Genomic DNA, 26708 nt, shown 5'->3' on the forward strand with positions numbered 1-26708 from the left:
CAATCAACCCCTGAAGCAAAAGCCCAACCTAATCCGAACCCGGCCGCCCAACCCTCCCCAAAACCGATGACGACGAGCCTCCTCCCAGAGCCCGCCCAGCAGCCCCGGCTCTCCCCCCACCCGCCGGAAAGTTCCTGGCACTCAACAACGCCCCCTTGACACCGCGGATCTCCGTCCGAAAAGTCGCAATAGCATCCTCCTCCCCTTTCCCCAACCCCAGCCCCCCATTCCCGTTCCCCCCGGTGGTAGTATTACCGGACTCTATCCCGGGGGTACTGAACACCCCATACCCGGCCATGGGGTTGAACATGGCCCCGCCCCCGGGTTTACTGTAGATATAGGTATCCAGGTAATGGTGCAGGTCATTCAGCTTGGCGCGCAGGGCGGTGTCGAGCTCCGAGGCGGACTGGTCGGTGTCCGTGAGGGAGCGGAGGTGGGCCGTCAGGGTGTGCATTCTGGACGTGTGGGAGCGGGCTTTTTCGAGGGGGGTGGAGGTGGGGTTTTGGGTGGTTTCGTTTGTGGCTGTGGTGGTGGTGATTAGGGAGGGTTGGGTGGGTTCGAGGGGCGGGCTGGGGCTGGTTTGCACGGCGACGTCGCGGTGGAAGAGTTCCGTTGGGTCGGAGGTTATGGATTCTGCGTCTTCGTCTTCGTTGTCTTTCGGGTGGATGGTGGTGTCGAGGGGGCTTTGTGGCGGGGGCGGGATGGTCGAGACGACGGATTCGAGTTTCGTGTTCAGCGTGCGTAGGTTGGTGGTGGTGGTTTCGGCCAGGTCGTGGCGCGCGGCGGTCAGTTGCGCGATCATCGGTTTCACCAGGTATTCGCTGGCGGCGTAGAAGGTTGTTGCGAGGCCCGCGGCGCCGTAGAGGGTGTAGAGCGTGCTGCGCAGGGTGATGAGGGGCGGTTGCGTGGCGGGCGTGGTCAGGAATTCGGGGTAGGTGATTATTGGGGGGATGTCGCGGGGTGCTGTTGCTGGGGTGGAGGTGCTGGCGCTGGCGCTGGCGCTTGTTGATGGAGTGGTTGCTGTGGAGGAGGAGTGTGGTGGAGATGCGTTGCTGCTGCTGCTGCTGCTGCTGCTGGGAGCTTCGTGGTTGTTGGCGACCTCGACCTCGGGGTTACTGCTCTTTTCCGAGGTGCTGAACTCCCCAGGGGAATGGCTCAGCAGAAGGTCAATCTCATCGTTGCGCAGGCCCTTGGACTCTAGGAATGTTCTCTTGCGGTCGATGGGGGCATCGCGAATGGAGTCATCCTGGAGGAACTTGGCGGCTTGGTCGAGGAGCGCTGGGCGGTCTTCAGTGTCGTTATCTGCGCTTGGGTTGGTGGTGGTGTCAGTGTTGCTGTTCTCCGAGCTGGCATTGGACTTTTGCCACTCTGGGATTGACGACTTTGGCTTGTCTGCCATGGTGATCACGCAAGGAAGCTGTAAGGTGAGAGTAGAGTAGAGTGAAGATGGGAGGAGGAAGAGGAAGAGGAGATGCGGAGTCCGGCAGGCGGAGATGGACAGTCACTCAGATAAACCTCGGCTGTATCGACCGAGTGTGATAAGACCAGGCCGACCCCGAATTCGGCCTGGTTTGGCTGCTAAGCACGACTTGCTTACTATGAATTTTTGGGGCATCGATATGATCATTTGACTGGAGAAGTAAGAAGTTACAATCAGGGTTTTCTATTATACATAGACAGGTAGAGATAACGATGTTCTTTCCAGGGAACTTCTTGGGGCACAGCATGTGCATGCCGCGGTGATCTGGATATATCTTGGAGAGATCTATTTCGGTGGAGCAGTTTCTACGCTTGGATAGTCCACTGTCTATGCCCGCTGATTTCAGGTACTCTAAGCTATCCATCCCAAGCTCGCGAAGCACTGCAATAGCACTCATGCCCTTGCCTGTCAACACGGAACCACAATAGGCCATGGAAGTATAAGTATAGAAGGTCGAAGTAGAGGGTCACCAAATACCGCAGCGAACGCCAAGGATACCGACCGCCCGGCACAAAGTGGCGGCGGTGAAAGAGCATCCGAAGATTATTCGATCTTCGCCCATCATCGATCAATGGATGGATGGATACATAGTTTGTCTGAATCAGATTCAGGATCAGGGCTGAGACCGACTGCTTCGATTCGCACGATCGGCCGTCCCCGCCGCATTATTGATCAGTTCGTTTGAAGAGACTGTGGTTGGAACGCGACGCCTCGTTCTATCCTTGAAGCCGGTGAGTGGATGCTCAAGTCTGTTGTTGTTTCTCATCGATTTCCGCCCATTCACCCCATCCCATCCCATCATTCATTTGGCTGTTTCTGCCCCCTTCTCGGTTGCACTGGCTGGCTGCGTGATCGAGATCCCCAAGAGAAATCCTTGGATCGAATGCCACTGCCCCTCCTCCTGCCCCCCAGTCCGGATCAAGCCCCCCTCGGCGCAGGAAACCATCCTTGGGTGATCCGGGGTTGCGCAACAGCAACGGACTGCAGCGCCGTTTGGGTTCACCGTCTGAGGACAAGGAGGCCGCGAATCCTCCCATTGGCTCTCCGACCTCGTGAATCAAATGAATCAAGTGGCTGCTCGATCGTCGTCTGATTGGGGTTGGGGTTGATAATCCATGCTCCATGCTCCATGCTCCATGCTCCATGCTCTATGCTCTGTCTGTGCCTTGCCGCCCCCGCCCCTCTTCTCCTCGATGAAAGGAGGATGATTGAACGCGAGAAAGAAAGATGGTGAACGTGGCGGAGATGTGAGATGTGAGATGTGGAAGGAAGCATAGTTGAAATGAAGTCAGGGAAAAAGGAAGGAAGAGGAAGAAGATGACGACGAAATTGCTGATGTCTGATGTACCAACCAACAACACATCAGCAGCAGTCGCAGCAGTCAGAAAGACCTCTCTCCTTCTGATAGATGGACTGCGCTTCACTCCCCTCATTTCATTTCTCCCTCAGTCTTCCAGCTCTTCCGTCCGCCCCTCTCCTCCCTCCCTCCAACACCTTCATTTTCACTCGTCCATCCTTCGTGACTGTAATTTCCGTCTCCTCATCACACATCACACCTCAACACTACCCCCGTATCGTATCTCCTCTGCTTAGCCTGATTCCCCCGCATCACATCCTCACATGGGCCCTGGAAGGCTCTGTTTGCTTTTTTCGCTTTTCTACTTCCAACTACTTGTTCACTTTCCCTCTGTCTATCCATCGTGCAAGTGACGCAGCTTTTGTCCGCCCGCGCAAATTCCCTCTGGACGCTTGACTATAAATCACTCGTCACGGAAGCTCGCAATTGCTCATCGCTTCCCCTAATTCCCCGCAACCCACCATGTCGCTCCGTCGCTCACTGCGTTCCCGCGGGGGGCGCAATGACCCACCAAGCATGATAGATATTAACGACTCTCCCAGATCCACAAGAAGCACCCGCGCTGCTGCTGCTGCTGCTACTGCTGCTTCATCCACCCCCGCAGTGACCGCGGTGTGTGTTCCATCAGACGTGCCCGGGGAATCATCCAAGCGATCGATTCATCTGACCGTCAAGATGCCCTCCAACAAGCTCAGAGAAGTCACCGGAGGAAGCGCCCGAGGAGCGCCTGCCACTCGGCGCTCGGTGAATGTCTTCACCGAGAACCCCATCATCACGGGCCCCCGCACTAGCCGGCCCAGGAAGAAGCTGGTTGAAGTAGACACCAGCGACGAGGATGATCTCGAAGACCAGGAAGAGGACGAGGTCGACGATGAAGATGCTCCCGGTGAGGACGAGGAGGACGAAGATGAGGAGGACGAGGACGAGGACGAAGAGGAGGACGAAGATCTCGATGCTGAAGGAGATCTCGACATGGATGATGCCCCACCGCAACCCCCAGTGCCTAAGCGACACGCAAAAGCAGCTGCCGCTGCCGCTGCCGCCGCACCTAGTGCGAAAGCCGTCAAGAGTGTCGAGGAGAAAGAGATGGAGTTGGACGACGACGATGACGATGATGATGAGGAGTTGTCGGAACCAGACACCGACGCTGAGGGTGAGCCTGATGACCAGGACGAGAGTATGATGGTGACCGGGAACGGAGGAGAGGAACTGGACGAGGAGGATGAGGACGACGAAGATCTCGACAGTGACGGGACCCCGACTGCGGATCTCACCCGCATGACCAAACGGCAGCGAGGGAATCTGGGAAATGACTTCCTGCAACTCCCGATGGGTAGGACTTCCGCATCACTGGCATCCGGCCATGACTGACCGCACGCAGAACCCCAGGTGAAGAAGCACCTGACCGCAGAGGAGCGCGCTATGCGCCGCGCGGAAATGGCCCGTCGCCGAAAGAACCTTAGCGAGAAGCGGAACGAAGAAGAGAAGGTGTGTAATACTTGAGCCTGATCGAGCCTTCTCAAGCTCATGACCCCGCGCGCGCGCGCACTAACCACCGTTCTAGATGGATACCATCAACCGCCTGCTGCGCAAGCAGGCCCCCAAGCGCCGAGGACGCATCCCTGCCGCCGAGGCAGCCGAGAATGCCACCGCAGACCAAGAGATCCAGGAAGCGTATCAAAAGCCGGACCCCACGATGGTGCGCTGGGTCAGTGGCCGTGCTGGCAGCCGCGTGGGCGTGCCGGAAGAGTGGGTTGGCACGCCGGCTGCACAGGTCTTCGGCGCTGGACCCGGCAAACTAGTCCAAGAGGTATAGAAGGAGGGAGGGGAGGGGTTCGGCGGCGCACAATCGGAGCTGAGGCGTTTTATTGGCGGGTTACAACCAGGAAGGACATGTATGCTAAATTGAACTGATTTCTTGTTTATGTGACTGTATGATACAATATGATATGATAGTATACATGATGGCTTTTTTCATCGGCGAACCATGTCGGAGCCTCCCTTCAAGCAGAGTATTCGATACCTCGGGTCTGTGCATAATAGCCATCAGTACCCGCCATGGACTCTTCCAGCTCCCCCCCAGGCCCAGCGAGAGCACTGCATATAAGAGAAGTGCTCGCCCGCACCGCCCAGCAGCACGCATGGCAAGCACGTTGCACCTTGCCCCATGGGCACGAATATAGTGATATAGACCTCGTATGTCCATCTAACCAACCCCCAAAAGTTCCCTCACTGCCCCGCTGCCTTCCCCACCCCCGAATCCGTCGTAGACGAGGTCGTAGACGCAGCAACCGCCTCCGAAGGTGTAAGTGTAGTTGTAGATGTAGGCAGCGCCGAACCGGTAGATTTCCTAGACCATTCCCCTACCCATCAGCATCAATCCTATCCAGCATACCCCCCCTCCCTCTCTTCTTTGGCAAGTAATCCCCCCAAACCCAAGACCTAAGTCTCCCCCCGCCGCCAGACCTCAACCCCAGGGAAGTGGAGTGATTGAAAACATACGAATTCAACGACTGCTGCTGCTGCTGCTGCTGCTGTTGGTGTTGCTGCATCTCCTTGAAATACGGTTGCCAGACATAGTACCCTACCCCCCCGCAAACAAAAGTTGTTAGTTCTGGTGCGAATGCGTCGGACAGCCGGGCATTCTTTTTGGGGGGGAGGGGAGCAGCAGGGAATGGGAGCAGGGAAAGAACATCACGCACCGCCGAGAACTCCGGCGCCGATGGATAGGGCTACGGGGACGAAGTTGCGGCTCATCTTCTCGTTTGTGGATTAAACTTTGGGGAGGGGTGAGTGAGGAGGTACGGGTGGTGTGGTGTGCTTTGATTTGTACTGTCCAATGCTGCTGGACTCGGAGAATAGAATGTGAGTGTCAGTGTCAGTGTCAGTGTAGATCTCCGGAGCCGAAGGAGCAGCAGGAGCTTATCGGGCGGGGAGGGGTGGCAGAACTATCTACTGCGAGTATGATGCTGGATTGATTGCGTCACGTGGCGAGGGGTTCTACTATAACTACTCCGTGGTGGTCGTTGGGAGCATGACTTTCCCTTTTGGGATGTTATGTACTTGTGAGGATACGACAAGGATGAGAACCCGAAAATCAAGAGAGGGAAGAGAAGAACGCAAATCTCGTAACTCATCATTAAAGCCTGACCTGCCATCTATAACTATCCTGCCAAGGGGAAAAAATGGTTCAACGCAACTAAGATGTACTGTACTTTTTGTTGTAAATTTTATGACTTGGATTTCTGTCTCAATCCACAGACATAAGCATCATCATCAATGGTTCATATGCCTCAAAAAGCAAAACAAAGGTTCGGTGGTATCATAGATAATCTATCTCGTGCTCTCTCGCACACCCCTAAGATCCCCTGGGCGATTCTAGCCAAGGAATCCCAACACGTCTGGAAAGTAGGTAAGTTCAGTGAACCACCTCCTCCAGAGTCCGCGCCTTCCGCGGGAACACCCGCTTGTACAGACTGATACCGATGGAATCCTGGGGATTGATCTTGGCATCGAAGGTGGCCTTGAAGTAACCGTGCGTGCCAAGGGACTCCTTTATGAAACCGCTGCGGCCGCGGCGGGTCCACAGCTGCATGGCCTTGAACCACTGGATGTCCTCGGAGTTGAAGAACATGTACCGCACGGTGACGACGCGTTTGTGGATCTTGTACGGGTGGCCCGTGAGGATGGCGCGCTTGGCGACAACGCGGTTCTGGTCGGGCGCGATGACCGTGCCCTTGCCGATGAGCTCGAGGCGGTCGAGACGGGGGCTCTCCTCCTCCTCTTCGTCGGCGGCGTCGGCCATCTCCTCCGGGTCCTCGGCGGCGGTGGGTTTCTTGCTCTTGAAGACGAGCACGGGCACCGCGCCCCAGGTCAAGGGACCGATCCAGGTGGCGACGGCGCTGCGGCCCGGGTGTAGGAAGCGGTCGAATTTGTGGACGTTGTTGGGGGTGTTGTCGCCCGCGGAGAAGATCGGCTTGACGACCAGGCGGCGTGGGCCGTACTGGACGATCAGTTCCTCCTTGGACTTGAGGGGCTCCTCGACGCTCGAGTTGAGGTGCATGTTGATGTTAACCACCGTGTGCTTGTGTTCGTGACGCAGCAGCGAGAAGAGGGAGAGGGGTTGAGGGCGGCTGCGGAGGGCGGCGGGCACAGCGCGCAGGCGCACGTCCACCCGCGCGCCGGGGTTGACTCCGCCGACGAGAGCTTCGCGGAGGAACTTGTTCCTCGCGCCCTTGTAGTCGGCGAACTGGAGCAGGCGGCGCCAGTCCTCGGGCTCGTGCGCACGGTCCTCGGAGGTCTCCCACGGGCTGGTCTTGAAGTTCTTCAGACCGCGGAAGCGGGCCAAGCGCTCGCGGGCGAGAACGTTCGGGTGCAGCTCGATCTCGTCGGGGAACTCCAGGTCCTCCTCGGCCTCGTTGCGGCGGCTGGCCCGGTACTCCTCTAGCTGTCGGGCATCATCCTCGGGCGACGGATCAACGAACATCTCGGACTGGGGATATTCCGAGGGGCCAGCCTCCGTCATGGCATCTCCGTGGTCCGGGAACACACCGTCCTCAGGGGCGCCGGCAGTGTCCATCGTATCGTCGCCCATCGCAACGTCCTCCTCATCCTCCCAGTCGGATCCCGAGTCCGAGATGTTGTCCAAGAACCATGCGGACTGATACTTGGAAGTACCCTTGGGCAGTCTCTTGGGCTTGGGCAGGCTATCTTCCTCATCCTCGGAGAAATAGTGGTGGTCATCCAGGAGGACACCCTTGCGCTCCTCCCCAGCGAAGGAGTACTCATCGTCCTCCATCTCGATCTCCTCGGGAGCAACGGTGGCCATGTCATCGTGATCCGCTGTAGGCGAGTCCAAGAGCTGCGGCGCCTCGTTGTCATCCACGTTCATCGCATCGTCCCGCTTGCTTCGCGTCGTGGCGAGAGGAGCTGCTGTGATAGAGGCGACCTGGAAGTCACCCCAGCCGGGGATGTGAACGAGACGGTCGGCCTTCAGGCCCTTTCCGCGCACGACACCGGTCACGACCACATCGTCCACAACCTCGGCGCTGTTCTCGGGCCATTGCACATTTTCGATAAGCATCCAGCTGCGCTCGTCGCGCCAGCGGATACCCTTGGGGGCCGCCGTGCACAAGGAGCGAACCGCGTTGGAGCATTCTTGACGGGAGTCGACAGAAAGAACCTTTTCGATGGAGGGGAAGAAATGGCTGACGAAAGACTTGAGGGATGCCGCAACCTGGGGACGCTTCTTGGGTGGGTTGATCTTATCAAGGCCCTATGACACGCATATCATTAGCACAAAAGGCCATAAACCACCCGCGTGGGCCGTAAAACGCACCTGCACCACCGCAACGACGTTGGAGATACCCTGACCCTCAATGGATCTGAGCAGCAATTCTCCTTCTTCCTCCACCTCGACCTGGGAGGAAAGCGCGAGCACCACAAAATCGGCCATCCGACACGCATCCAGCGCGCTCATGAGGTCGTACTTGGCCGGAATGTACTGCAGGCTCTGGCGGAATCGCTCGACGCGCACACGCGAAATCTGATCGGCGGAGACATCGGTGGTAACGTCGACGCTTTCGTTGAGGGACCGGATGACGGCGGCGACATCAATATCGACGGTGAGCGGCACAACGGCGACATGGCGGGGGGCGCCGTTCTGGCCGGAGAAGATGCTGGTCGACTGAGCCTTCTCTTGTTGTTTCAGCTGCTGTTTCTGGCGAGCCTGGTTCCTCCGATCGAGTTTCGACATGAGCTGTTGGTGAGGGGTTTTGCGGGTGCCCCGCTCGGGCCTTTCGACCTTGCCTGGAGATGATATTTTAGTGATCCGAGATTATTATTTTGGGAAGAGCAATAAGTATGTAGTGAGATAGACGTACCCTTCTCCTTATCTTTCAGAGCACTCTTCGAGGCATGGCGAGTCTTGTAGGCCTTGTTGGAGGATTTGGTGGTGGAGCGGTGGTGGTGTTGCACCGCTTGAGTGGGCGCCATGTTGGCACCGCTGGGCGCTTTGAACCGGAAGGGAAGAGAGGCCAGCGTGGGAGATTGGCAGATTTGCAGATAATGATGAGCCTGCAGAGTCCGTCTCCAGAAGCAAGGAGCCAAAAGAGCCTGCGGTTGATACTCAATCCAATTGGGGGCCCGATTGTTGACTTTTGTCTGGGGAAGAGGAAAGAAAAAAATAAGGCGGTGGAGACACAAGCGAGGGAACCGCCCGGCAGAAAAAGAAAAGTTCGGCTCGGATTTTTATTACAGATCGCGCAGTGACTGTTGGTCGGTCCTCAAGGCAACGTTCGACAGCTTGGAGGAATTTCTCATCCAGAACCTCCCCTCTAACCTCTCTCTAAAGGATTTCACAGACTTCCTCAGCGCTCAACTCCCTACGCCCGCAATGTCGGAATCCACGCCGACGAAGGCCATCGCGCCGACGGCCAACACCAACACCAACCCCAACCCCACCAAGCGCAAGGAGAGCAAAAGAGTGATGGAAGCGCAAAAGACCTACGGCCGCGGCAAGGGCATTCATACCCATAGCATTCGGGACAAGAAGCTGCGCAGCAACCTGAAGGCCGTCGAAGCCAAGTACAAGGAGGCCGCTCTCCGGGCCAAGGATGCGGAGATCCTGCTGGAGCACGAGGCCGGATTCATCGAGACCGAGGGCGAGTTGGAGCGGACGTACAAGGTCCGTCAGAGCGATATCCGGGACAACGTGGGCATCGAGACGGCCAAGAAGGGGTTCGAGCTGAAGCTGACCGACATGGGCCCCTACCGCTGCGACTACACGAGAAACGGCCGCGAGCTGCTGCTGGCGGGCCGCAAGGGACATGTTGCGACGATGGACTGGCGGAACGGCAAGCTGGGCTGCGAGTTGCAGCTGAACGAGACGGTCCGCGATGCCCGGTGGCTGCACAACAACCAGTACTTCGCCGTCGCGCAGAAGCGATCCGTCTACATCTACGATCATGCCGGCGTGGAGCTGCACTGCCTGAACAAGCACCTCGAGCCGCTCTTCCTCGAATTCTTGCCCTACCATTTCCTTCTCGCTAGCGCGGTAAGTCCAGTACTCCTATGACCTGCCATCACTGCTCTCGACTAACCTCGCACAATCATAGCAAATGAGCGGCTACCTCAAATACACCGACACCTCGACCGGTCAAATGGTGGCCGAGCTTCCCACCCGCATGGGGGCGCCGACCTCCCTCGCCCAGAACCCCTGGAACGCCATCCTGCACGTGGGCCACCAGAACGGCAGCGTGACGCTGTGGTCGCCGAACTCGCAAACGGCGCTGGTGAAGGCGCTGGTGCACCGCGGCCCGGTGCGCTCGATGGCTATCGACCGCCAGGGCCGGTACATGGTGTCGACGGGCCAGGACCAGAAGATGAACGTGTGGGACATCCGGATGTTCCGGGAGGTGCACTCGTACTCGTGCCACCAGCCGGGGGCGTCGGTGGCGATCAGCGACCGCAACCTGACGGCGGTGGGCTGGGGCACGCAGGTCAGCGTGTGGCGCGGGCTGTTCGACGCGGCGCAGGCCGACCAGGGCAAGGTGCAGAGCCCCTACATGGCGTGGGGCGGCGACGGGCAGCGCATCGAGAACATGCGCTGGTGCCCGTTCGAGGATGTGCTGGGCGTCGGCCACGACCAGGGCTTCGCCAGCATCATCGTCCCCGGTGCGGGCGAGCCCAACTTCGACGCCCTGGAGGCGAACCCCTACGAGAACACCAAGCAGCGCCAGGAGGCCGAGGTGCGCGGCCTGCTCCACAAGCTGCAGCCCGACATGATCTCGCTCGACCCCAACTTCGTCGGCAAGCTGGACACGATCCGCGACCAGAAGAACCGCGAGGAGCGCGACCTCGACCGCAAGCCCGAGGACCCCATGGAGAAGCTCAAGAACCGCGGCCGCGGCCGCAACAGTGCCCTGCGCAAGTACCTCCGGAAGAAGGGCCGCCGCAACGTCATCGACGAGAAGCGCGTCAAGGCGGAGTTGCTGCACAAGGAGCGCACCGCGCGGGCCAAGGACAAGTTGCGGGCCGAGCGACAGGAGCTGGGGCCTGCTCTGGCTCGCTTTGCGAAGAAGGATATGTGATTTTCTTTTCTCTGGCTCGTGTGTTTCGTGTATGTATTTCCGTTTGGGGTTGTGGTGGGGTGTTCATCCTGCGACTTTGAGCTCTCAGATACCCTGGTGGTTGGAGCGTCGGGCTTCCATCGCTGTTGTATTTTTTATGTTTGCATATTCCCGGCGTTGAGGTTTTAGCGGATGAGAAGCAAGAAAGAAAAAAGTTTTTTTAGTTTTTGAATATATATCCCATGATAGAAATATGCAAATAAACGATCATCATCATATACATCAACGGGCACATGTCAAACTACCCAAAATCCACCCCAAGAAACTTAAAGAGAAGAGAGAGAGAGAGAAATCAAACATCAACACTCCCCGACCCCCTCTGCCCACCGGCCTTCCACCTCCTCACACACTCCTCATACGCGCCACACGCCTTCCACGCACTCAAAATCAATCCCACAATATGCTCCATCCCCTTCCCATTCTTGACCTCGGCAAAGACCGTAGGCCCGCCCTCCCGCATCCGGGCAGCATCCCGCTCCATGACGCCCAGATCCGCGCCCACGATCGCCGCCAGATCACACTTGTTGACGACCAGCAGATCGCTGCCCGTGATGCCCGGCCCGCCCTTGCGGGGCACCTTGTCGCCGCCGGCGACGTCAATGACATAAATAATGAAATCGGCCAGCTCGCGCGAGTAGTTGGCCGCCAAATTGTCGCCGCCGGACTCGATCAGCAGCAGATCGGTCTGGAATTGCTTGTGCAGCGACTGTAGGGCCAGCAGGTTGGCGCTGATGTCCTCACGAACGGCGGCGTGCGGGCAGCCGCCCGTCTCGATGGCGCGGATGCGGTTGGGCGCCAGGGCCTTGTGGCGGGTGAGGAATTCGGCGTCTTCTCTGTTTTGGGCCCGCTTCTGCATTAGTAGGTTGTGGTGGTGGTGGGTTTGAGAGGAAGGTAGGGGCTCCGTTGGAAGAAAAGGGAAAGTCCGCACCTCGTGAAGATGTCGTTGGTCACAGCCGCAATGTTGTATTCATCGCGCAGGGCATGGCACAGCGCCAGCATCAGGGCGGTCTTGCCGGATCCGACGGGTCTAGATTTGTAGAGAATCCCATGAACTAAATTCAACCGCAGAAAGTCGCAGAGGAGATCGACCTACCCGCCAATACCAATGGTGAAGGCACGATCTTTCCAGTCCCGGGACTCCGACAATGGCATCTCCCGGTTGATGTAGGATCCCGGTCCATCGAGGATCTCGTGCGAGTGGCCGTGGCCTCCGGTGACATCGTCGTGGGAGTGGCTGACGCCAGTGTCGTGGGAGTGAGAGTGAGACATGATGTGTGGTTGCGGATGTGTGAAGAATCCCAAGGCGAAGACGATGGAAAGTGAAGAAAAGAAAAATGCAGAGAAAAGAAGAGAAGAGATAAAAAGATAGCGAGCCAAGGTTGGAGGGGAGAAGTTACTATTAGTATATCTACTGAGTAAGTATGGCGGGGCGGTGGAGGGGCTTCCCGCTCATGAAGTGGTTAGCACTGGACGGCGACTGCCGATGTCTGGCCCCGATTGGCGCCCAGATCCGACGGCTAACTTGAACTTGTATTCAAGATTGAAGATTGATTTGAATTGAAATGCTCTCTTACATAACCATGCAGCAACGCAACTATCAACACATTATCTTCCCAAGATATCCCAAACGCCTGAAGCATAACAAGAAGTAAGAGACAAGAAAAGAGAGAGGAACAGAAAGAAAGGAAAGCAAGATCACGTCAATCGCCCAGGTAAGGTGGATATCAAATAAAGCAGCTCCACAAGCACAACATTCACTGCAATGACGTTCATACACACGTCAACCCCCACAGAACGCTGTGAGAGATGGAAGGAGAATCAAATAGAGCAAAGAGAAATGTGAGAAAAAGAAACTGTCCGGACAATGATCGGGTCTAGATGCAAGATCGTCTGGATCAATCACAGGCACAACCGACTCAAAAGACGCCTTGTCAATCAAGTCGGTTGACGTTCTAAGTGCAATTGAAACCTGACCATATCGACCCATCCCCGCAGAAACAATAGCATATAGCACCCAAACCCAGCGCGTATGTTCAATGGCGGCCAAGGAGACAAAAAGACACCTGCAGATGAGAAGAAAAGCATCGGAAAAAGAGAAGCCTCGCACAGTATCCTCAAGGTACGCCGGTTCCCGCCTGGTGAGACTGCAATGATATGAGATGACAAGCAACAAAAAATAACCCAAACCACAATTACTCTAAGATTAAGCGCCCCCCTTTTGCTTCTTCGCGCCCACGCGTGGGCTAGCCTTCACCTTAGCTGGCGCAGGTCCCGGTGCTCCGTTCAAGTCCGGCCCATTATCATCGTTTTCAACCTTCACCGTGCTGGCCCGACGCCGCTTGGTTCCCACGTTGGGACTGGCACTGGCACTCGTCACTTGCGGACCATTGCCCTGCATTTGACCCTGCGGCATCGGAGGTCCGGCTAGGTGGGTTGGTGCAGGGCTAGGGTGACCAGAAACACTCAGATGGGGAGACCCTTGAGCAGGGGGTAGACCCAGATGAGCCATGGCTGGGGAGGCAAATTGGTTCGGAGCGTTCATGCTGGGAGCGCGGGGCTGACCTTGTTGCATGGCCGGATTCATTTGGAGGGGCATGAAGGCAGGATTAGGAACTTGGTTCTGCATCGAATTCACCAGGTTGCGCAACGATTCCCATGGTGTCAATTGAGGGTTTTGCTGGGAGAACTGCATCAAAAATTGCATAGATGCGATAGTCTCCGAGACCTACATCATAAATATATCAGTATAGCCTGGGAGATGTTGAGGGATAAAACCCACCTCCATGAATTGCATTACAGCACCCGGGACACCGTTCAGAGTCACCATCGATTCGGGTAAGGTGGCCGCGGGCGGTGGCGGCTGCTTCTGCTGGCCACGCTTGCCAGCATTCTTGGTAACCTTGGGACTCTGCTTTGGCAGTTCTGCTGCTGCCTGTTCTAGGGCCTGTAGCTGGCTGCGAGGCAGGTACTCGGTATGATTCAACATAACGATATCTAGCATCTCGATCTTGTTGTTCATATCAAAATGTGCCGTCATCGTTCCGTTGGCAAAGAGCTAGATTCGCTGTCAGTGACTTTCTGTAGATTAGATCTAGCGGAAGAAGTGCCGACCTGAGTATCGTTGGTGAACCAGTAAATGAAGGAAGTCCTGGGGCTCTCCACAATGTGACCTCCATTCGGCAAGTCCCGCTCCCGAGCCCCCTCCACAACCATCTGGATATGGCGGATACCGCTAGTGAATTGGGTGTAGTAATAGCGAGGGAGTGCGACCGTGCCAATCTCGAATTGCTTCGAACCCGTCTGGTGGTTGTATACGCCCTGACGCAAGACGCCTCCAGGGGCGTAGAACCGGCCCACGAATTGTTGCCAGTAGGCGAGATCATGTGCCTCACCGCGGCTCTGTAAAAGATTAGCATTGCTCTTCCTTGTGCGCGAGTGTGATTTAGACACATACTTGGAAGCTGCTCAGGTGTTCTGCAAAGCTATTCAGGTGGAGAATTGCCGCCCCTTTCATTGGTATTCGTGGTTGCTGCTGCATCATCATCGTAGCTGGATTCTGCTGCTGCTGCTGCTGCTGCGCCGCCTTCAGTTGTGCCTCCTGGGACATCATAGGAGGTTGTTGTTGTCCATGTAAAGGCCCCTGCTGACTTTGTGGTGGTTGCGGCTGCGGCTGCGGCTGCTGCGGCGGCTGCTGTTGAGGACCGGGCTGCTGCGACTGTGGCAGTTGTTGCGGAGGCGGATTAGGGGTGGGCTGCGGCTGTGGAGCGGGGGGTTGCTGCTGCGGCTGCTGCGGCTGGGTATTGGGTATCTGCGACGGATTCGGTTGCGGAGTCGCGCTCCCCTGGTGTGGTGGGGGGCCGGGTTGGGGCTGCGGCGTTGCGCTTTGTGCATCGTGCACGCTCTGCGGTTGCGCGGCTGCCCGTTGCTGCGGAGTCTGCTGGCCAGGTTGAACCGGGGTGGCCGCCTGTTGGACTTGCTGGGCTTGATGCGCTTGCTGGGCCTGAGCCTGCTGAGCCTGTTGTGCCTGCTGCGCGTGTTGGGCCTGTTGCACATGCTGGGCCTGTTGCGCTTGGGCCGCTTGGATGGCGAAGAGATGTTGCTGTTGCTGTTGGATATTCTGCGCTTGGCCGTGGGGCATTTGCTGCATCTGCATCTGCATGTTTACGGGTCGCACTCCTTGATTTGCTTGCATGGCGGCGACATGAGCGGCAGTCAGGCCGGCAGGATTGCCGTTGGGTAACGATACCGGAAGTCCACCATGTTGCTGCTGATGCTGCTGCTGCTGCTGCTGCTGTTGCTGGAGGATCAGACGTTGCCTCATAAATGCCTGTTGCTGCTGCTGGTGCAAAAGTTGTGGGTTACCAGCGACTAGCTCGGGGTAGAGTGAGTTAGCAAAGAACTATCCTTATTTGGCCAGCGAGATGCAGTACTGTCCAGCCGAAGCACGATTTACGAAGCCGTCGAGCGACCCGGGGGGTGGGGGACCTACATTGTTGGGCGAAATGAGGCTGCTGAAACATGTGTGCTTGTGCCGGACCCAGATGGGAAAGAGCATGAGCCTGCACTGGCCCTCCAGGCCCCGTTGTTCCAGCACCTGGGGGCATGCCTGCCATCATAGGTCCACCTTGACTGACCTGAGGCCCTCCGGGAGCCGACACACCTGGGTGCACCGCCTGCACCATTCCGGCCCCGGGGTGAGCATTGGGATGTTGACCAGGAGCCATTGGATGACCTGGTGGTAAAGTATGGTGCTGCGGGATGCCTTGAGGGGCGGGAAACGGTTGCGCCATCATCATCGCTGTGCTACGAAGCCGCCGATAACGGGACTCCTCGGGGTCGGTGAGAGAGGCGAAAAGTTCAAAAAGGAGTCAGCCGGGGGCGGAAGTCTGGGCGATAAAGCGACCGACAGCAGAGAGATAGGAGGAGGTGAGGAGAGGAAAGGAAGAGAGAGAGAGAGAGAGAGAACGGAAGAGAGGGCTTTTTTGGGGAGACCGAAAGAGGCGGACGTCGGGACTGAACGACGAGCGCGCTTGACGTGGAGGACACAACAGGGCCGCTTTTAGTGCCGGAGCGGAGGCCAAGACGCAGCTGACAGGCGATTGAGCCTGCGTCGGTATCGTCCAGGACCACCCAAGATCTGCAGCATGGATCGGACCGGCCTAATCACCTGTTGCCCGCCAGATCGGTGGAGAGGGAATGGAGAAATTCCTTGTTCTACAGTCCCTGTAGCGTCAGCAGAGATTAGTCAGAAAGGGTGTGACCGAAGACTTGAGGGAAACAAGAGACAAGGAGGAGGGGGGTGAAGGCGAGGAAGAGGCGGGAGGTTGGGAGGGGAAAGGTAGAGCATAAGGCGGGTGACAGAAGGCAGGACGCGATTAGGAGGGAAGATTAAAGCCGTCCTGGCAGAGAGTGGAAACGCGCAGGGAACAGAAAGGAAAGGAATGGGATAGAGAATACAATAATGCATACACGGGAATTAGACTTAATGGTTAGTTAGTTAGGGGGGAGGCGGGAGAAGGAAGCAGGTGTGGAGGGGCTGCTACTACCACAACCACCACCACTTTTAGGGGCCGATAGGAAGATAGAGCGCGCGAAAAAGAGAGAGCGAGGGAGGGAAATGGAGAGAGGGAAAGAGAAATACAGGAAGAGAGGGAGATACTGACCAGGACAAGAATGAGAGGGGAGGAAAGCGATTCGAGACGGGGGGGAAGAGACGGGAGAGAGAGAGAGAGAGAGAGAGAGAGAGGGCGAAAGAGGGAAGAGAGATGGACCGGCAGGGCAGGCAGGCACCGCGCGATTGCAAGAACTGGGACGTGTTGGCAGCAGTCGACAAGAGTTATTCCATTTGACTACGGAGGTATAGACCAACGATAAATGTGGGAGAGTTATATGTAAAGAATTTCGAAAAGAGCAAAAAAGAAAGACGTCGACTTCAGTCAGAGTACACAGAGCGCATGGCCATGGGGTGAGATGATAAAGTATTATTTTTTCGCAGCTAAAATGTTCTTCTCGTTCTGTCTCTCTCTATCGCATTTCTCTTCTCGCTGGGTATATGAGGCCTTTTTTCCGCCTTTTCTTCCTCTTTCCTTCCGATCGGCGAATCGCCGTCCGCGCCTCGTCCAGAGTCACGCTAACACCTCGATCAGGCAAGGTGTATTTATCACGTGCTATTCGGATCAATGCTGTTCCGTAGTGGGCATCGCTTTTTTTTTTCTACTACTTATGCCCGCTTGTTAGTTTTCTGCTTTCTTTTTTTCATCTTCTCAACGCACTTTCGATCAGAGTGAAAAACCTCTGGGAAGCTGAAAAGCTGAACAGACAAAATGCTGTCTGGTATATGATTTGAAGTCTGTCCCCCTGCAGGCAGGGGAACAGCCTTCATCTCATGTTCGCTACTCTCGTGGTCCTGACAATCAGACCATCCAACGTCGCTAACAGATCAGGTCACCTCCGCAGATCTGCCACTCGCAGCAGGTTAGTTCCCTTTCCCCCTTTCTCTCCTGCCCATTCGTCGCCTTGCGAATTGTTTCGAAGATGATAAAATTCTTTTCTCTTCTTTATCCTCTGAATCGTCCATGAGGAGACAGTTCGGACCTCCCTTTCCCGGTTGGTCTGCTACTTGCCAGTATATTTGGTCTGAGAAACAATTCGCACCATGGCTTGTGTGATTCACACGAAAACTCGTTGCACAATGAAGTTCGTTGAACCCTTGGCTAATGTATGCTATAGCAGTTCTACCGCTTCCCGAAATGACGTCGAACATACTGAGCGACATCAGGGTGTCGGCGGGTCGTCGATCATCTATATATGCACGTCGTAGTCCCGGAAAATAGCTTCAGATACAATGAAATCCAAGAATCATTGCCTCCTTTAACATGCTCTCTATACAATCCTGTCTTTTGTAATTATTTTGTAGAATGTATTTCTTCTGATACTGGTATCGGCCTACATAACCCATGTCTACCAGTCCAGGCCCTAGGATTCGGCATCGCTTCGCCGCTTGCTAGACCTACTATACTCGTGGGAGTTCGTAGTCGGTGATGGTCTCGCCTTTGTGGCTCTACGGTCTATCGGAGCCAGTTCTCAGTTGACATCTTCTAGTTCCCAGCATCGCCTGCTTGAGCGTAAATTAAGCATTATTGTAGGACACATCCATTCTTCTTCGTGGAGAGTCTTTGCGAAACTGCCCCATCTAAAGCTTCAAATAGTCAATCTATACAGTGTAATATTATTAGCATGCTCCGCTGCTATCGTCGGTACGTAGCGCGGTGCTAATCTTCTACAGGTGCTTCTGCAGCGCGGAGATTGCAGATCACGGCACTATCACGTGAGCCCAGTTTGTTCTCCGCCCGCCCCCAGCAGGAAGCGGACAAGGTAGAAAGTCCTTGTTCGGGCTCCTACTCCGTAATCGCAACTTATCCGCCGATGCAGACGAAGGCTTTGGTGCAGCATTAGCACTCTCTTCCGTACCTCATAATCTAGTGGCCTTGCTCGCCCTGGATGTCTTCGCCAATGCTCCAAGGCAGGTTCCTTTGGTCTCTGGCGCGACCCTGTCGGATTATCGCCCATCGCCGCTTTCCCGCCGCAATCCTCGCCCATTCACGACGATTCCATCCCTCGCCAGCGTGGCTCTCATCCACACCGTCTGACCCGCAGGATCCTCGCGACTCGGCGAAAGATACCGTCCCCGGTGATATTCCGACCCTAAACGCTGATCCAGACTTCGCCCACCGCGATACCTCCGAGACCAAATCGGCGTCGGAACAGCATGAAAACAAGAATGATAAGCCCTACGGTTCCGCTCTTCGGAGGGTGATGAGGAACCGGAGAACGTCTGCGCAACTAACTGTTCCCGTCACTACGGTACCGGAGTGGTTTCGGCAGCGCAACATCGTCGTTCATGATGGGGAGGGCGAAAACGCCGGAGTCTCGCTACAACAAGTGCAGATTCGGTCATCGTCGGATCTCAACGCGGAGAAAGCGTCCTCAGTTGAAAAGCTCGGCCACGGTGGTGATGGCCAGGGCCCACCGGCCTCAGACGACTCGACGCCACAAGAGAACCGCTACGCCTTGACAGATGCCATGTGGGAGGAGCTTTGTGCATCTGCACGCGCTGGTATGCGTCTGCCGCCGGCAAGGTACGCCCAAGAACCCTCAGCTCGGAAGTCACATCTGGTCCTGCAGTATCCGGGTGCAGATGGGATCTTGTTTTTGGACGCGGTAGTCAAGAGGTTGGCTCAGGAGGTTGGCGCAGACCTGGTGACGCTGAACGCGCAGGACATCGCAGAGTTATGCAGCGAACAGGATCTTACGGATACCGGTAAAACCGACGCGATTCGATCCCTGGGCTACGACGTATATCGACCTACCCTGCCGGAGGTTTCGCAGGATGGAGTGGATTCGAGCGAGGTCGACAACGACGACGACACTCTGCAACCATTGCACTCATCCTCCGATCTCCCGGCAGTGGGCCAAAGATTTATCTTAGGATCGTCTGGGGAGATTCATGACGTACTGTCTAGGTTGAAGCTGTTCAACCCGGCAGCGGATGGCGCGAACGCCGCATCGAAACCAGAGAGTAGACGACTTCGGCTTGCCCGTCAACTCATTTCCCCCTCTAGCAGAAAGCCTACACCACCATCGTTGAAAGAGGCGGATGGCGACACGCCCGTAAAAGCGGCAGTTCCCGAGGTCGACGCGACCCCAGCCGCTCGCGATGTCATCGTCCAGGTCCAGGACTATGACGAGATCCAGGATACTCGTGAAGGTGCCAAGTTTATAATCATCTTGCGAAAAGCGATCGAAGAAAAGCGCAAGGCCGGATCCCGGGTCTTGTTTGTTGGGACGATGGCACAGGAAGCTGCACCCGGGGCAGATTCCTCCCGATTAATGCAGAACGCTCCTGATGACCAGTTTTCCCAAGTGCTGCTCGTCACACCTGACATGGGCTCGGAGGTGGCAGCGCGTACATTTTCAGAGGACCAACGAAAGCGGACGTTAGATATCAACATCCGACACATCCAGGAGATGCTTCGCACGCGACTGCACGAACAAGCCGCCGCACTTAAGGACGATATCTTCCGTGATCGTGCCTGGCCATTGGACCCATCTCTTGTGAAGCAGAGTGGCTTGGAAGAGCGGTACTGGTCATACTCCCAAGTTCACTGGGTATGCACGCTGGCACTCGGCTCTCTTAAGGCTGGTGAACAGCTTGGTTTCGAGCACATTCGTCGAGGAATTGAAATGACACAGCAGAGCGAGCGCGCCAAGAAAGACTGGCTGCAAGAAAAGGCGCCCAAAGCCAAAACAGGAGGCGCGGCTGGTGACCGGGAGCGCTTGCTGAGCTCTCTACGAAAGACGTGCAACTCATACGAGAAGAAACTGCTGAACGGAGTTGTTGATGCGCAGAGCATCCGGACCACGTTTTCGGACGTTCATGTGCCCCCAGAGACCATCGACGCCTTGAAAACGCTGACTTCGTTGTCTTTGATTCGTCCCGAAGCGTTTACCTACGGTGTTCTGGCTACGGACAAGATCCCCGGTCTACTGCTCTACGGCCCGCCTGGAACAGGTAAGACACTCCTGGCCAAGGCTGTAGCCCGCGAGAGTGGTGCCACTGTTCTCGAGGTCAGCGGCTCGGAGGTTTATGACATGTACGTGGGTGAAGGTGAGAAGAACGTCAAGGCTATCTTCACGCTCGCGAAGAAGCTCAGCCCCTGTGTTGTTTTCATTGATGAGGCGGACGCCATTTTCTGCTCTCGGACCCGTGCCAGCAGTCGTACCTCGCACCGGGAGCTCATCAACCAGTTCCTGCGCGAGTGGGACGGAATGAATGACCTCTCTGCGTTCATCATGGTTGCCACGAACCGACCTTTTGATCTGGATGATGCTGTTCTCCGACGTCTCCCCCGACGCCTTCTCGTTGATCTTCCGACTGAACAGGATCGGCAGGCCATCTTGAAGATCCATCTTAAAGACGAACTTCTCGACAGCACAATAGACCTTGCGGAACTGGCGCGCCGTACTCCGCTATATTCAGGTTCTGATTTGAAGAATCTTTCAGTGGCTGCCGCCTTGGCTTGCGTGCGAGAGGAGAACGAGCTGGCGGCACAGCACCAAGGCGACGAGCCCTACCAGTATCCAGCGCGACGCACGTTGACCTGGAAGCACTTCGAGCGGGGGATGGAGGAAATCAGTGCATCCATCAGCGAGGACATGGCGTCCTTGTCCGCAATCCGGAAGTTCGATGAACAATATGGTGATCGCAAAGGACGGCGGAAGAAGAGTCCTGGGTGGGGATTTATCCCAATTGGTGCAGACGCATCAGCAGCGGCCGAGGAGGCTGCGCGCGTCCGGACCTGATCTTGGGGGCGATGAGTATTCTTGTATAGATCGACTTTTATTCTCTCTACTACTTGGTTTTGGAGGTTACGGATTGGAGTGGACTGGGATGGAAAGGCAGGCAGGCAATGACGATCAATTGTACACTAATTAGCGACATGAACCTGTAACAATATTGCAGATACCTGCTATCTTCTGGAATAGAATGTTTTGTTTCTTCGTACCTAGAAATGTCTGAATTCAAGGTATATAGTAATATGAAGTGGTTGAACGTGCAGTGCAGTACTTCCGGAAGAAGTAAGCCGGGGAAGGGGCTCGACCTCGGAATGACATCGACGAAACGCCGCCGCCTTTGGATCAGCCAACCTTTTCGGCTCCTCCTCAGTTGCAACAACCTCCCCCCCCCACACTCTCCAGCAGATTTTCCTTCATTCCGCTTGTCTTAGCCTACTTTTGTTCTCTTGTCAATTCTGTCGCCATTTTCTCTCATCTCTTTTTAAAAGGCTTCAATCTTCTGGTCTTGGCTTGATCTTCCTCGGGATTGTCGCCGTCATCCTGAATTTTTTTTCCAGTTGTTTCCCCGCAGCTTCTATTTTTACCCCTCTGCTCGACCTGTCACATTGCACTCACCCACCATGTCAACCACCGAGGCCCGCGATGCGGCCATCCGAGAGGCCAAACAATATGTCCGCGACACAGTGCGAAATGACTGGGTCTTTGAACTGTCCCCCGAATACGGCATTCCTTCGTTCTCATCACCGCCGACTCCGGAGCAGGACGTGCTCGAATGGCGCTTGCGCGAATACGACAGTTCCGGCTCCGAACTGGAACCCCAGTCCTCCCCGACAATCAACCCCGCTGATGTCCAGCAGCTGCCGGGCTTCACGCCGTCGGAGATCTCCAGCCCCATCGCGACACCCCTGGGCGATGATTCGGAGCGCCGGCGCAAACGCCGCCGCCAGATGGAGGAGGAGATGCGCTGGAACGAGGGGCTGCGCGCGTGGGTTGAGCGACGAGATGCGTGGTCGGGCGCCCACACCAAGGACGAGATCCGCGCCAAAAACCTGAAGAAGCACCAGCAGCAGCAGGAGGAGGGCCACGCGACCGAGTCCTCGTTATCGTCATCGGACGCGGCAGTGCAGAGCCCGCCCAGGTCTCCGAGTAGCGACCTGGTCGCCAGGACGGAAGCTGCCCTTAGCCTTGGAGAGCCGAAGAACCTGGCGCAGCTGGATGGCGAGGAGGCTGAACCATTGACAGTCGCGGACGACAGGAAGGAACCGACCGCTTCCACGGAGACCATCATCACCGAACCGGGCCCCCAGAAAGAGACCTCCAGCGCCACCACGGAGACTTCATCCTCCGAACAACCGCAAGCGCAACAGCCGCTTCGAACACTCGAAGAGCCCTTCATACCCGTCGTCCCCTCCCTGATCTCGGGGACCAATCCCATCCGCGCCTCCATCACGCCAGCCATGTACCCCTCCATCTACTCCAAAGTCGTCATCCAGGGTCTCACGCCCACCGTCCCCATCAACCTCGCCGACGTCACCAAAGCCATGGTCCAAGGCTGGAAGGCCGACGGCCAATGGCCCCCCAAACCGACTCAGACCTCGATTGTTCTACAGGACGACGCGACCATCCCTCGCCGACCGGAGGACAGCACCACGACGGCGGCAGTAGCAGCAGCAGCAGGCGGGGACCGCGTGCCTTCATCGCCCGAGTCGAAACGCCGCTCCGGCGTCGCCAGTGCCGTCCGCAAGGTGTTCCATTTCTCGGGGTTCCACCCCCACCCATTCCACCGGAGAGGCTCCTCCAGTCAACAAAATACTGAATCCCAAACTCAAGCTGGCGGTGAGTCCGGAGCGAATATTGCACAGTGAGATTTGAGCAATCAAAAGCTGAGACTGTTCGATCGCAGCGGCTGGACTCATCCAGGAATAACCTCGAATGGAGCGGCATTATTACCGTCGCCATCCTCGTCTCCAATATTATGATCTCTCTTATTGCCCCGAATTCCCCCACTTGTATCTACTTTACTGCTCCTGGAATGTTGCATGCATCATCCCCCTCGCCGCCTTCACTCTCTACCCTTACTCTTGAATAATGACGTCTCTTTCTTCTTGATTACATGTCACTTATGTACGGTTATGGTTCGATCATGATACTCTGCCTTTTTTTTTCTCTTTCTTAATGTTGCTGATGGATACTTATGTTATTATGACGTAAGCTGATGCGTTGGATCCTCTTTAAATTCCTAGCCTCATGCATGCAGGAGGGTATTTTCTTTATTTGTTGCCTCAATTTCTACTTCTGGTTAGAGCATACAGAATCATGAATATCCCAGATTGTCGTCAATGCACGGGGCTTAGACCCAACCAGGCGGATCATTCGATATATGGATTCCGAGCCACTGTTCCCTCGTTTACATCTTCAAACTCGTACAGGGAGTTCTGTCCTTCTTTGAGCGTACTATCTAAAGCTGCAATAAGCGGCTTGGACTTTGAATGAAGTAGTTTCCGATGGATTTTGAACGATGGTCCCGTCTGACGAATTCGAAGGGACACGAAGTCCGACTCCAAAAGGCTGACGAATGTAAGCATCACGTATATTCATCTTGAAGAGAGACATACTCGATGCCTGGTATCTCATGTGTCCCTGGCACCTTTTCGTCAGCTAGTTGAGGGGAGAGTTGAGGTTCTGCGTGCAATAGGTGGAGGATAGTCTTCTAAATGATTAGACTGAGAAGCTTCTCTAAAAGGGAGCGACTTCAGAAATTTGCGATTATATTTCCCTTTGCGCCCCATTGTATCACTTCAACGAAGTCAAAGAGCATCCTATCGGGTTTGAAGTATCTGACTTCCTCTATCAATACGTGTTCTGTTTCTATTGATGGGAGTCATGATTCCCGGTCAAAGTCGTGGTGATCTAGCCAAGTCATACTCGATCGCATTGTATCAAGACATCTGAAAACCAATCATCGCAGAATAAAAACTTTAGTCCCGACCATCTTGGTGCATGAGCCTCGTTCACGTCAATTTTGAACCAGCTTGGTCAACTTGGAAGGACCGCGGGTAGAGAAATGGCGAGTTATAGGCTTGAGCGATGATTGTGCGGGTGTTCCATCAATCTTACTTCACAGTCATTCTAGATCTGAACATTCCTCCAGTAAATGTACTAGGCTTACTGCTTCAAATTTCCGAATAGCATCTTTGTACGTTCCCTCGACGCGAGAATTAGTGTGGCCTGCGGGGAGATTTGTAGCCAGTTTCTCGGTCGCCGAAGCATGCTGTAGCCGGTTAACGTGATGGAAAGTGCGTATAGCTAATGCAACGCTGGAGCGGACATGCTCGACCGGGCGGAGAGGCTTGAGGGAGACTTGCCCAGGAGTTCAACCTAGAATGACAACTCTCTCGGTCGGTTCTGCCATCATCCAGGCGGTCTTCCTAACCCTCCCCAAGCCTAGCCGGGTAGAGATTCCAGTCCGACGATCATGCTCCACCAGCATGACATGATAAAGCGGAAATTCCCCGACATTATACGGTTCGTCATCCAGGCCGAAGTACTGGGCCTCGGAGATGAGGATGAATTCGTGTGTTTGCTTGTCCATCCACTCGGGCCCAGTACCGTCAAGGAGTACCGTGCCGATCCATTCAAATGCCGAAGCCACAATAGAAAATCGTAGTGGGCGGGATTCAGGAGGGATCGGGGGCCCATGAGGAGTGAGTGTCTCGGTGTCACTGTCCTGAAGGATCTGGTTTCCCAGCTGAAATGACCGAGTGCAAGTGGTGCAGAGGATCAGATATGTCATGTCTCCATCCAGCAAGCGGTTACCCAGTGTGGCTTGCACGTAGGACCTAAGCTGGAGTGGATCACTTGTAAGCGTGCGGCCAGTCCGGCCAGTCGAGCAATCCAAAGAGGCCTCCCATTCAGCCGGAAGACGTGACAGTGGAACACCCCATCCATGACCGTTGACGGGTTCTAAGCGGCTGGACGAGCTGCTGAATGTGTACCATCGTTGCAGTGATCGGGTGCCTTCCTCGCCGGAATATGCTCTGTTGGCGCTCTGCACTTCGCCTGCATCGTCCCTCTGCACCTCCATCGCCTTGTTGTAGCTCACCTGTCCCTTCCACCCGGTCCAAGACCAGCTGGGAAATCCCCTTCGGCGTTGTAGTTGCCGCATAGGCCTCCACAGAAGAGCAACATCGAGCAGGGACTTCGGGAGGCCAGATATAAACTCGGACCTAAAGCTCAATTGGAAGACGTGAAGAAGACCCTCCAGGGCTCGGATGGCATCCGACTCGAATGTGAGGTGCCGCGAAGTATACTCTTCGACCATCCTGGAGTATTGTCCGAACGTCCCTGAGCGGACCACCCGTGTTCTCCCATGTCGGTCAGTCATGAGACTCCCATCCACCCAAAGTGCATCCACATCTTCTCCAAAGTATTGCGGCTTGAGCGACAGCCAGTCCAGACTCTCAGGTCCGTACCCGGAGTCTTCACACTGCATGTCCTCCCTGCAGACCATTTTTCGGCAGTGCCATACAACCTCTTCCCCGCAGAAGGCAAGGATCCGCTTCGACAGGATTCGCTCCTGAAAGGTCCACGCTCGGGTGTTCCAAGTGGTGTGGGTCAGGGATGCTTCGCTTGGGAACGGAGCAATGATGTGCGCATCATCTTTGATTTTTGCGACTGGCTGATCGATATTGCGAGGTCGACCGGGTTCGCAAAATGAGAAGTGATACCTTTTGATCCCTCGGAGGCCGTGGTCGGCATCACTGCCTTGCGCTGCAACAATCGTGAAGAATGCGCTGCCGTACACTCGGTCCATCGTCGCGATCTGCTCTCGTGCTTCCACGCTGTCTCCTTGGAGAATGCACTATGTCTGGTTAGACCAATTTGCCCCCTCACTGAGTGACACGGCGCTGATCAGAAAGGGAGGGAGTTCATACTAACGAGTCCACCCATAGGTATCTTTCGTCGAGTCCCCGCACGACTTCCATCGCGTCAATGATGGTACGCGGAAGACTGCTCATGTACTGCCTGAGACCTTGTGGCCGTTTCATCGAATCTACATTGTTATATCGAAGCCGCAGTGGGGTCGACCGGCCCCATACGTACGACAGAGCGACGAAGCGGCATTGTTCCGGGCGAGCCACCTCCACCAGGCAAAGATTGTACACGTCGATCACCCTGAGGAATTTCGGTGGCTGAATGGCAATTCCCCAACTGTGTTGACTGCAGAGCTTCCCGTGGGACTGGGTGCAATGGGCGAGCCACTGCCTTACCACTGTCAGGTCAATCCAGTCCCGGTCAAGAACCTTTCCATATGAAAGAGATCTCAGGCAATCTTGCTGCTGAAGCATGGCAGGATGAGCAACCCGCAAGCGGAAATGACTGAGTA

General features: G+C 55.8%; 10 protein-coding genes across 10 annotated transcripts; 4 read left to right on the plus strand and 6 right to left on the minus strand.

The window, feature by feature from the left end:
• Positions 1 to 103: 103 nt before the first annotated feature.
• Positions 104 to 1424, minus strand: BO82DRAFT_318372 (peroxisomal membrane protein PEX14; the record flags this gene model as incomplete). Its single annotated transcript, XM_025632643.1, has 1 exon — positions 104 to 1424. A coding segment is annotated over exon 1 (1296 nt), but the record flags the coding sequence as incomplete, so codon positions are not given.
• A 1875-nt stretch (positions 1425 to 3299) lies between these two features.
• On the plus strand, positions 3300 to 4653 carry BO82DRAFT_368026 (PAPA-1-like domain-containing protein; the record flags this gene model as incomplete). The annotated part of the gene is made up of 3 exons (XM_025637104.1): positions 3300 to 4170; positions 4219 to 4325; positions 4402 to 4653. The coding sequence occupies 3 exons, from the start codon at positions 3300 to 3302 to the stop codon at positions 4651 to 4653; spliced, it is 1230 nt and encodes a 409-aa protein (XP_025488148.1).
• Positions 4654 to 4751: 98 nt separating this feature from the next.
• On the minus strand, positions 4752 to 5603 carry BO82DRAFT_357731 (uncharacterized protein). Its single transcript, XM_025636097.1, has 2 exons — positions 5340 to 5603; positions 4752 to 5187 (listed from the first exon to the last, which is right to left on the minus strand). Exons 1-2 carry the CDS (start codon positions 5387 to 5389, stop codon positions 5067 to 5069), a joined length of 171 nt encoding a protein of 56 aa, XP_025488149.1. The 5' UTR covers positions 5390 to 5603; the 3' UTR covers positions 4752 to 5066.
• A 312-nt stretch (positions 5604 to 5915) lies between these two features.
• BO82DRAFT_386195 (small subunit rRNA maturation protein TSR1) lies at positions 5916 to 8987 on the minus strand. The gene is made up of 3 exons (XM_025638237.1): positions 8720 to 8987; positions 8176 to 8645; positions 5916 to 8112 (listed from the first exon to the last, which is right to left on the minus strand). The coding sequence occupies exons 1-3, from the start codon at positions 8829 to 8831 to the stop codon at positions 6256 to 6258; spliced, it is 2439 nt and encodes an 812-aa protein (XP_025488150.1). The 5' UTR covers positions 8832 to 8987; the 3' UTR covers positions 5916 to 6255.
• Positions 8988 to 9109: 122 nt separating this feature from the next.
• Positions 9110 to 11162, plus strand: BO82DRAFT_343624 (WDR46/Utp7 family protein). The gene is made up of 2 exons (XM_025633629.1): positions 9110 to 9891; positions 9953 to 11162. Exons 1-2 carry the CDS (start codon positions 9232 to 9234, stop codon positions 10925 to 10927), a joined length of 1635 nt encoding a protein of 544 aa, XP_025488151.1. The 5' UTR covers positions 9110 to 9231; the 3' UTR covers positions 10928 to 11162.
• On the minus strand, positions 11133 to 11932 carry BO82DRAFT_357733 (urease accessory protein UreG). Its single transcript, XM_025636098.1, has one exon. It carries the CDS (start codon positions 11820 to 11822, stop codon positions 11259 to 11261), a length of 564 nt encoding a protein of 187 aa, XP_025488152.1. The 5' UTR covers positions 11823 to 11932; the 3' UTR covers positions 11133 to 11258.
• A 1237-nt stretch (positions 11933 to 13169) lies between these two features.
• On the minus strand, positions 13170 to 15690 carry BO82DRAFT_405651 (LIM domain-binding protein; the record flags this gene model as incomplete). Its single annotated transcript, XM_025639501.1, has 5 exons — positions 13170 to 13691; positions 13746 to 14021; positions 14078 to 14365; positions 14421 to 15334; positions 15456 to 15690. 5 exons carry the CDS (start codon positions 15688 to 15690, stop codon positions 13170 to 13172), a joined length of 2235 nt encoding a protein of 744 aa, XP_025488153.1.
• Positions 15691 to 18375: 2685 nt separating this feature from the next.
• On the plus strand, positions 18376 to 21506 carry BO82DRAFT_357735 (ATP-binding protein). The gene has a single exon (XM_025636099.1). It carries the CDS (start codon positions 18467 to 18469, stop codon positions 21326 to 21328), a length of 2862 nt encoding a protein of 953 aa, XP_025488154.1. The 5' UTR covers positions 18376 to 18466; the 3' UTR covers positions 21329 to 21506.
• A 445-nt stretch (positions 21507 to 21951) lies between these two features.
• Positions 21952 to 23133, plus strand: BO82DRAFT_268944 (DUF4050 domain-containing protein; the record flags this gene model as incomplete). The annotated part of the gene is made up of 1 exon (XM_025630968.1): positions 21952 to 23133. A coding segment is annotated over one exon (1182 nt), but the record flags the coding sequence as incomplete, so codon positions are not given.
• A 1562-nt stretch (positions 23134 to 24695) lies between these two features.
• BO82DRAFT_292445 (HET domain-containing protein) lies at positions 24696 to 26670 on the minus strand (the record flags this gene model as incomplete). Its single annotated transcript, XM_025631764.1, has 3 exons — positions 24696 to 25370; positions 25401 to 26183; positions 26257 to 26670. 3 exons carry the CDS (start codon positions 26668 to 26670, stop codon positions 24696 to 24698), a joined length of 1872 nt encoding a protein of 623 aa, XP_025488156.1.
• Positions 26671 to 26708: the final 38 nt, after the last annotated feature.

Source organism: Aspergillus uvarum (assembly GCF_003184745.1).
Source record: "Aspergillus uvarum CBS 121591 unplaced genomic scaffold BO82scaffold_61, whole genome shotgun sequence".
Classification (NCBI taxonomy): domain Eukaryota; kingdom Fungi; phylum Ascomycota; class Eurotiomycetes; order Eurotiales; family Aspergillaceae; genus Aspergillus; species Aspergillus uvarum.

Bases quoted from the DNA above. Each gene is read 5' to 3' on its own strand.
- BO82DRAFT_357731 (XM_025636097.1), bottom strand. From the start codon at position 5,389: ATGCAGCAACACCAACAGCAGCAGCAGCAGCAGCAGCAGTCGTTGAAT. The intron at 5,188-5,339 runs GTATGTTTTCAA...GGAATGGTCTAG, and splicing joins CAGCAGCAGTCGTTGAATTC to GAAATCTACCGGTTCGGCGC.
- BO82DRAFT_386195 (XM_025638237.1), bottom strand. From the start codon at position 8,831: ATGGCGCCCACTCAAGCGGTGCAACACCACCACCGCTCCACCACCAAA. The intron at 8,646-8,719 runs GTACGTCTATCT...TATCATCTCCAG, and splicing joins TCTGAAAGATAAGGAGAAGG to GCAAGGTCGAAAGGCCCGAG. The intron at 8,113-8,175 runs GTGCGTTTTACG...TGCGTGTCATAG, and splicing joins ACGTCGTTGCGGTGGTGCAG to GGCCTTGATAAGATCAACCC.
- BO82DRAFT_343624 (XM_025633629.1), top strand. From the start codon at position 9,232: ATGTCGGAATCCACGCCGACGAAGGCCATCGCGCCGACGGCCAACACC. The intron at 9,892-9,952 runs GTAAGTCCAGTA...GCACAATCATAG, and splicing joins ATTTCCTTCTCGCTAGCGCG to CAAATGAGCGGCTACCTCAA.
- BO82DRAFT_357733 (XM_025636098.1), bottom strand. From the start codon at position 11,822: ATGCAGAAGCGGGCCCAAAACAGAGAAGACGCCGAATTCCTCACCCGC.
- BO82DRAFT_357735 (XM_025636099.1), top strand. From the start codon at position 18,467: ATGTCTTCGCCAATGCTCCAAGGCAGGTTCCTTTGGTCTCTGGCGCGA.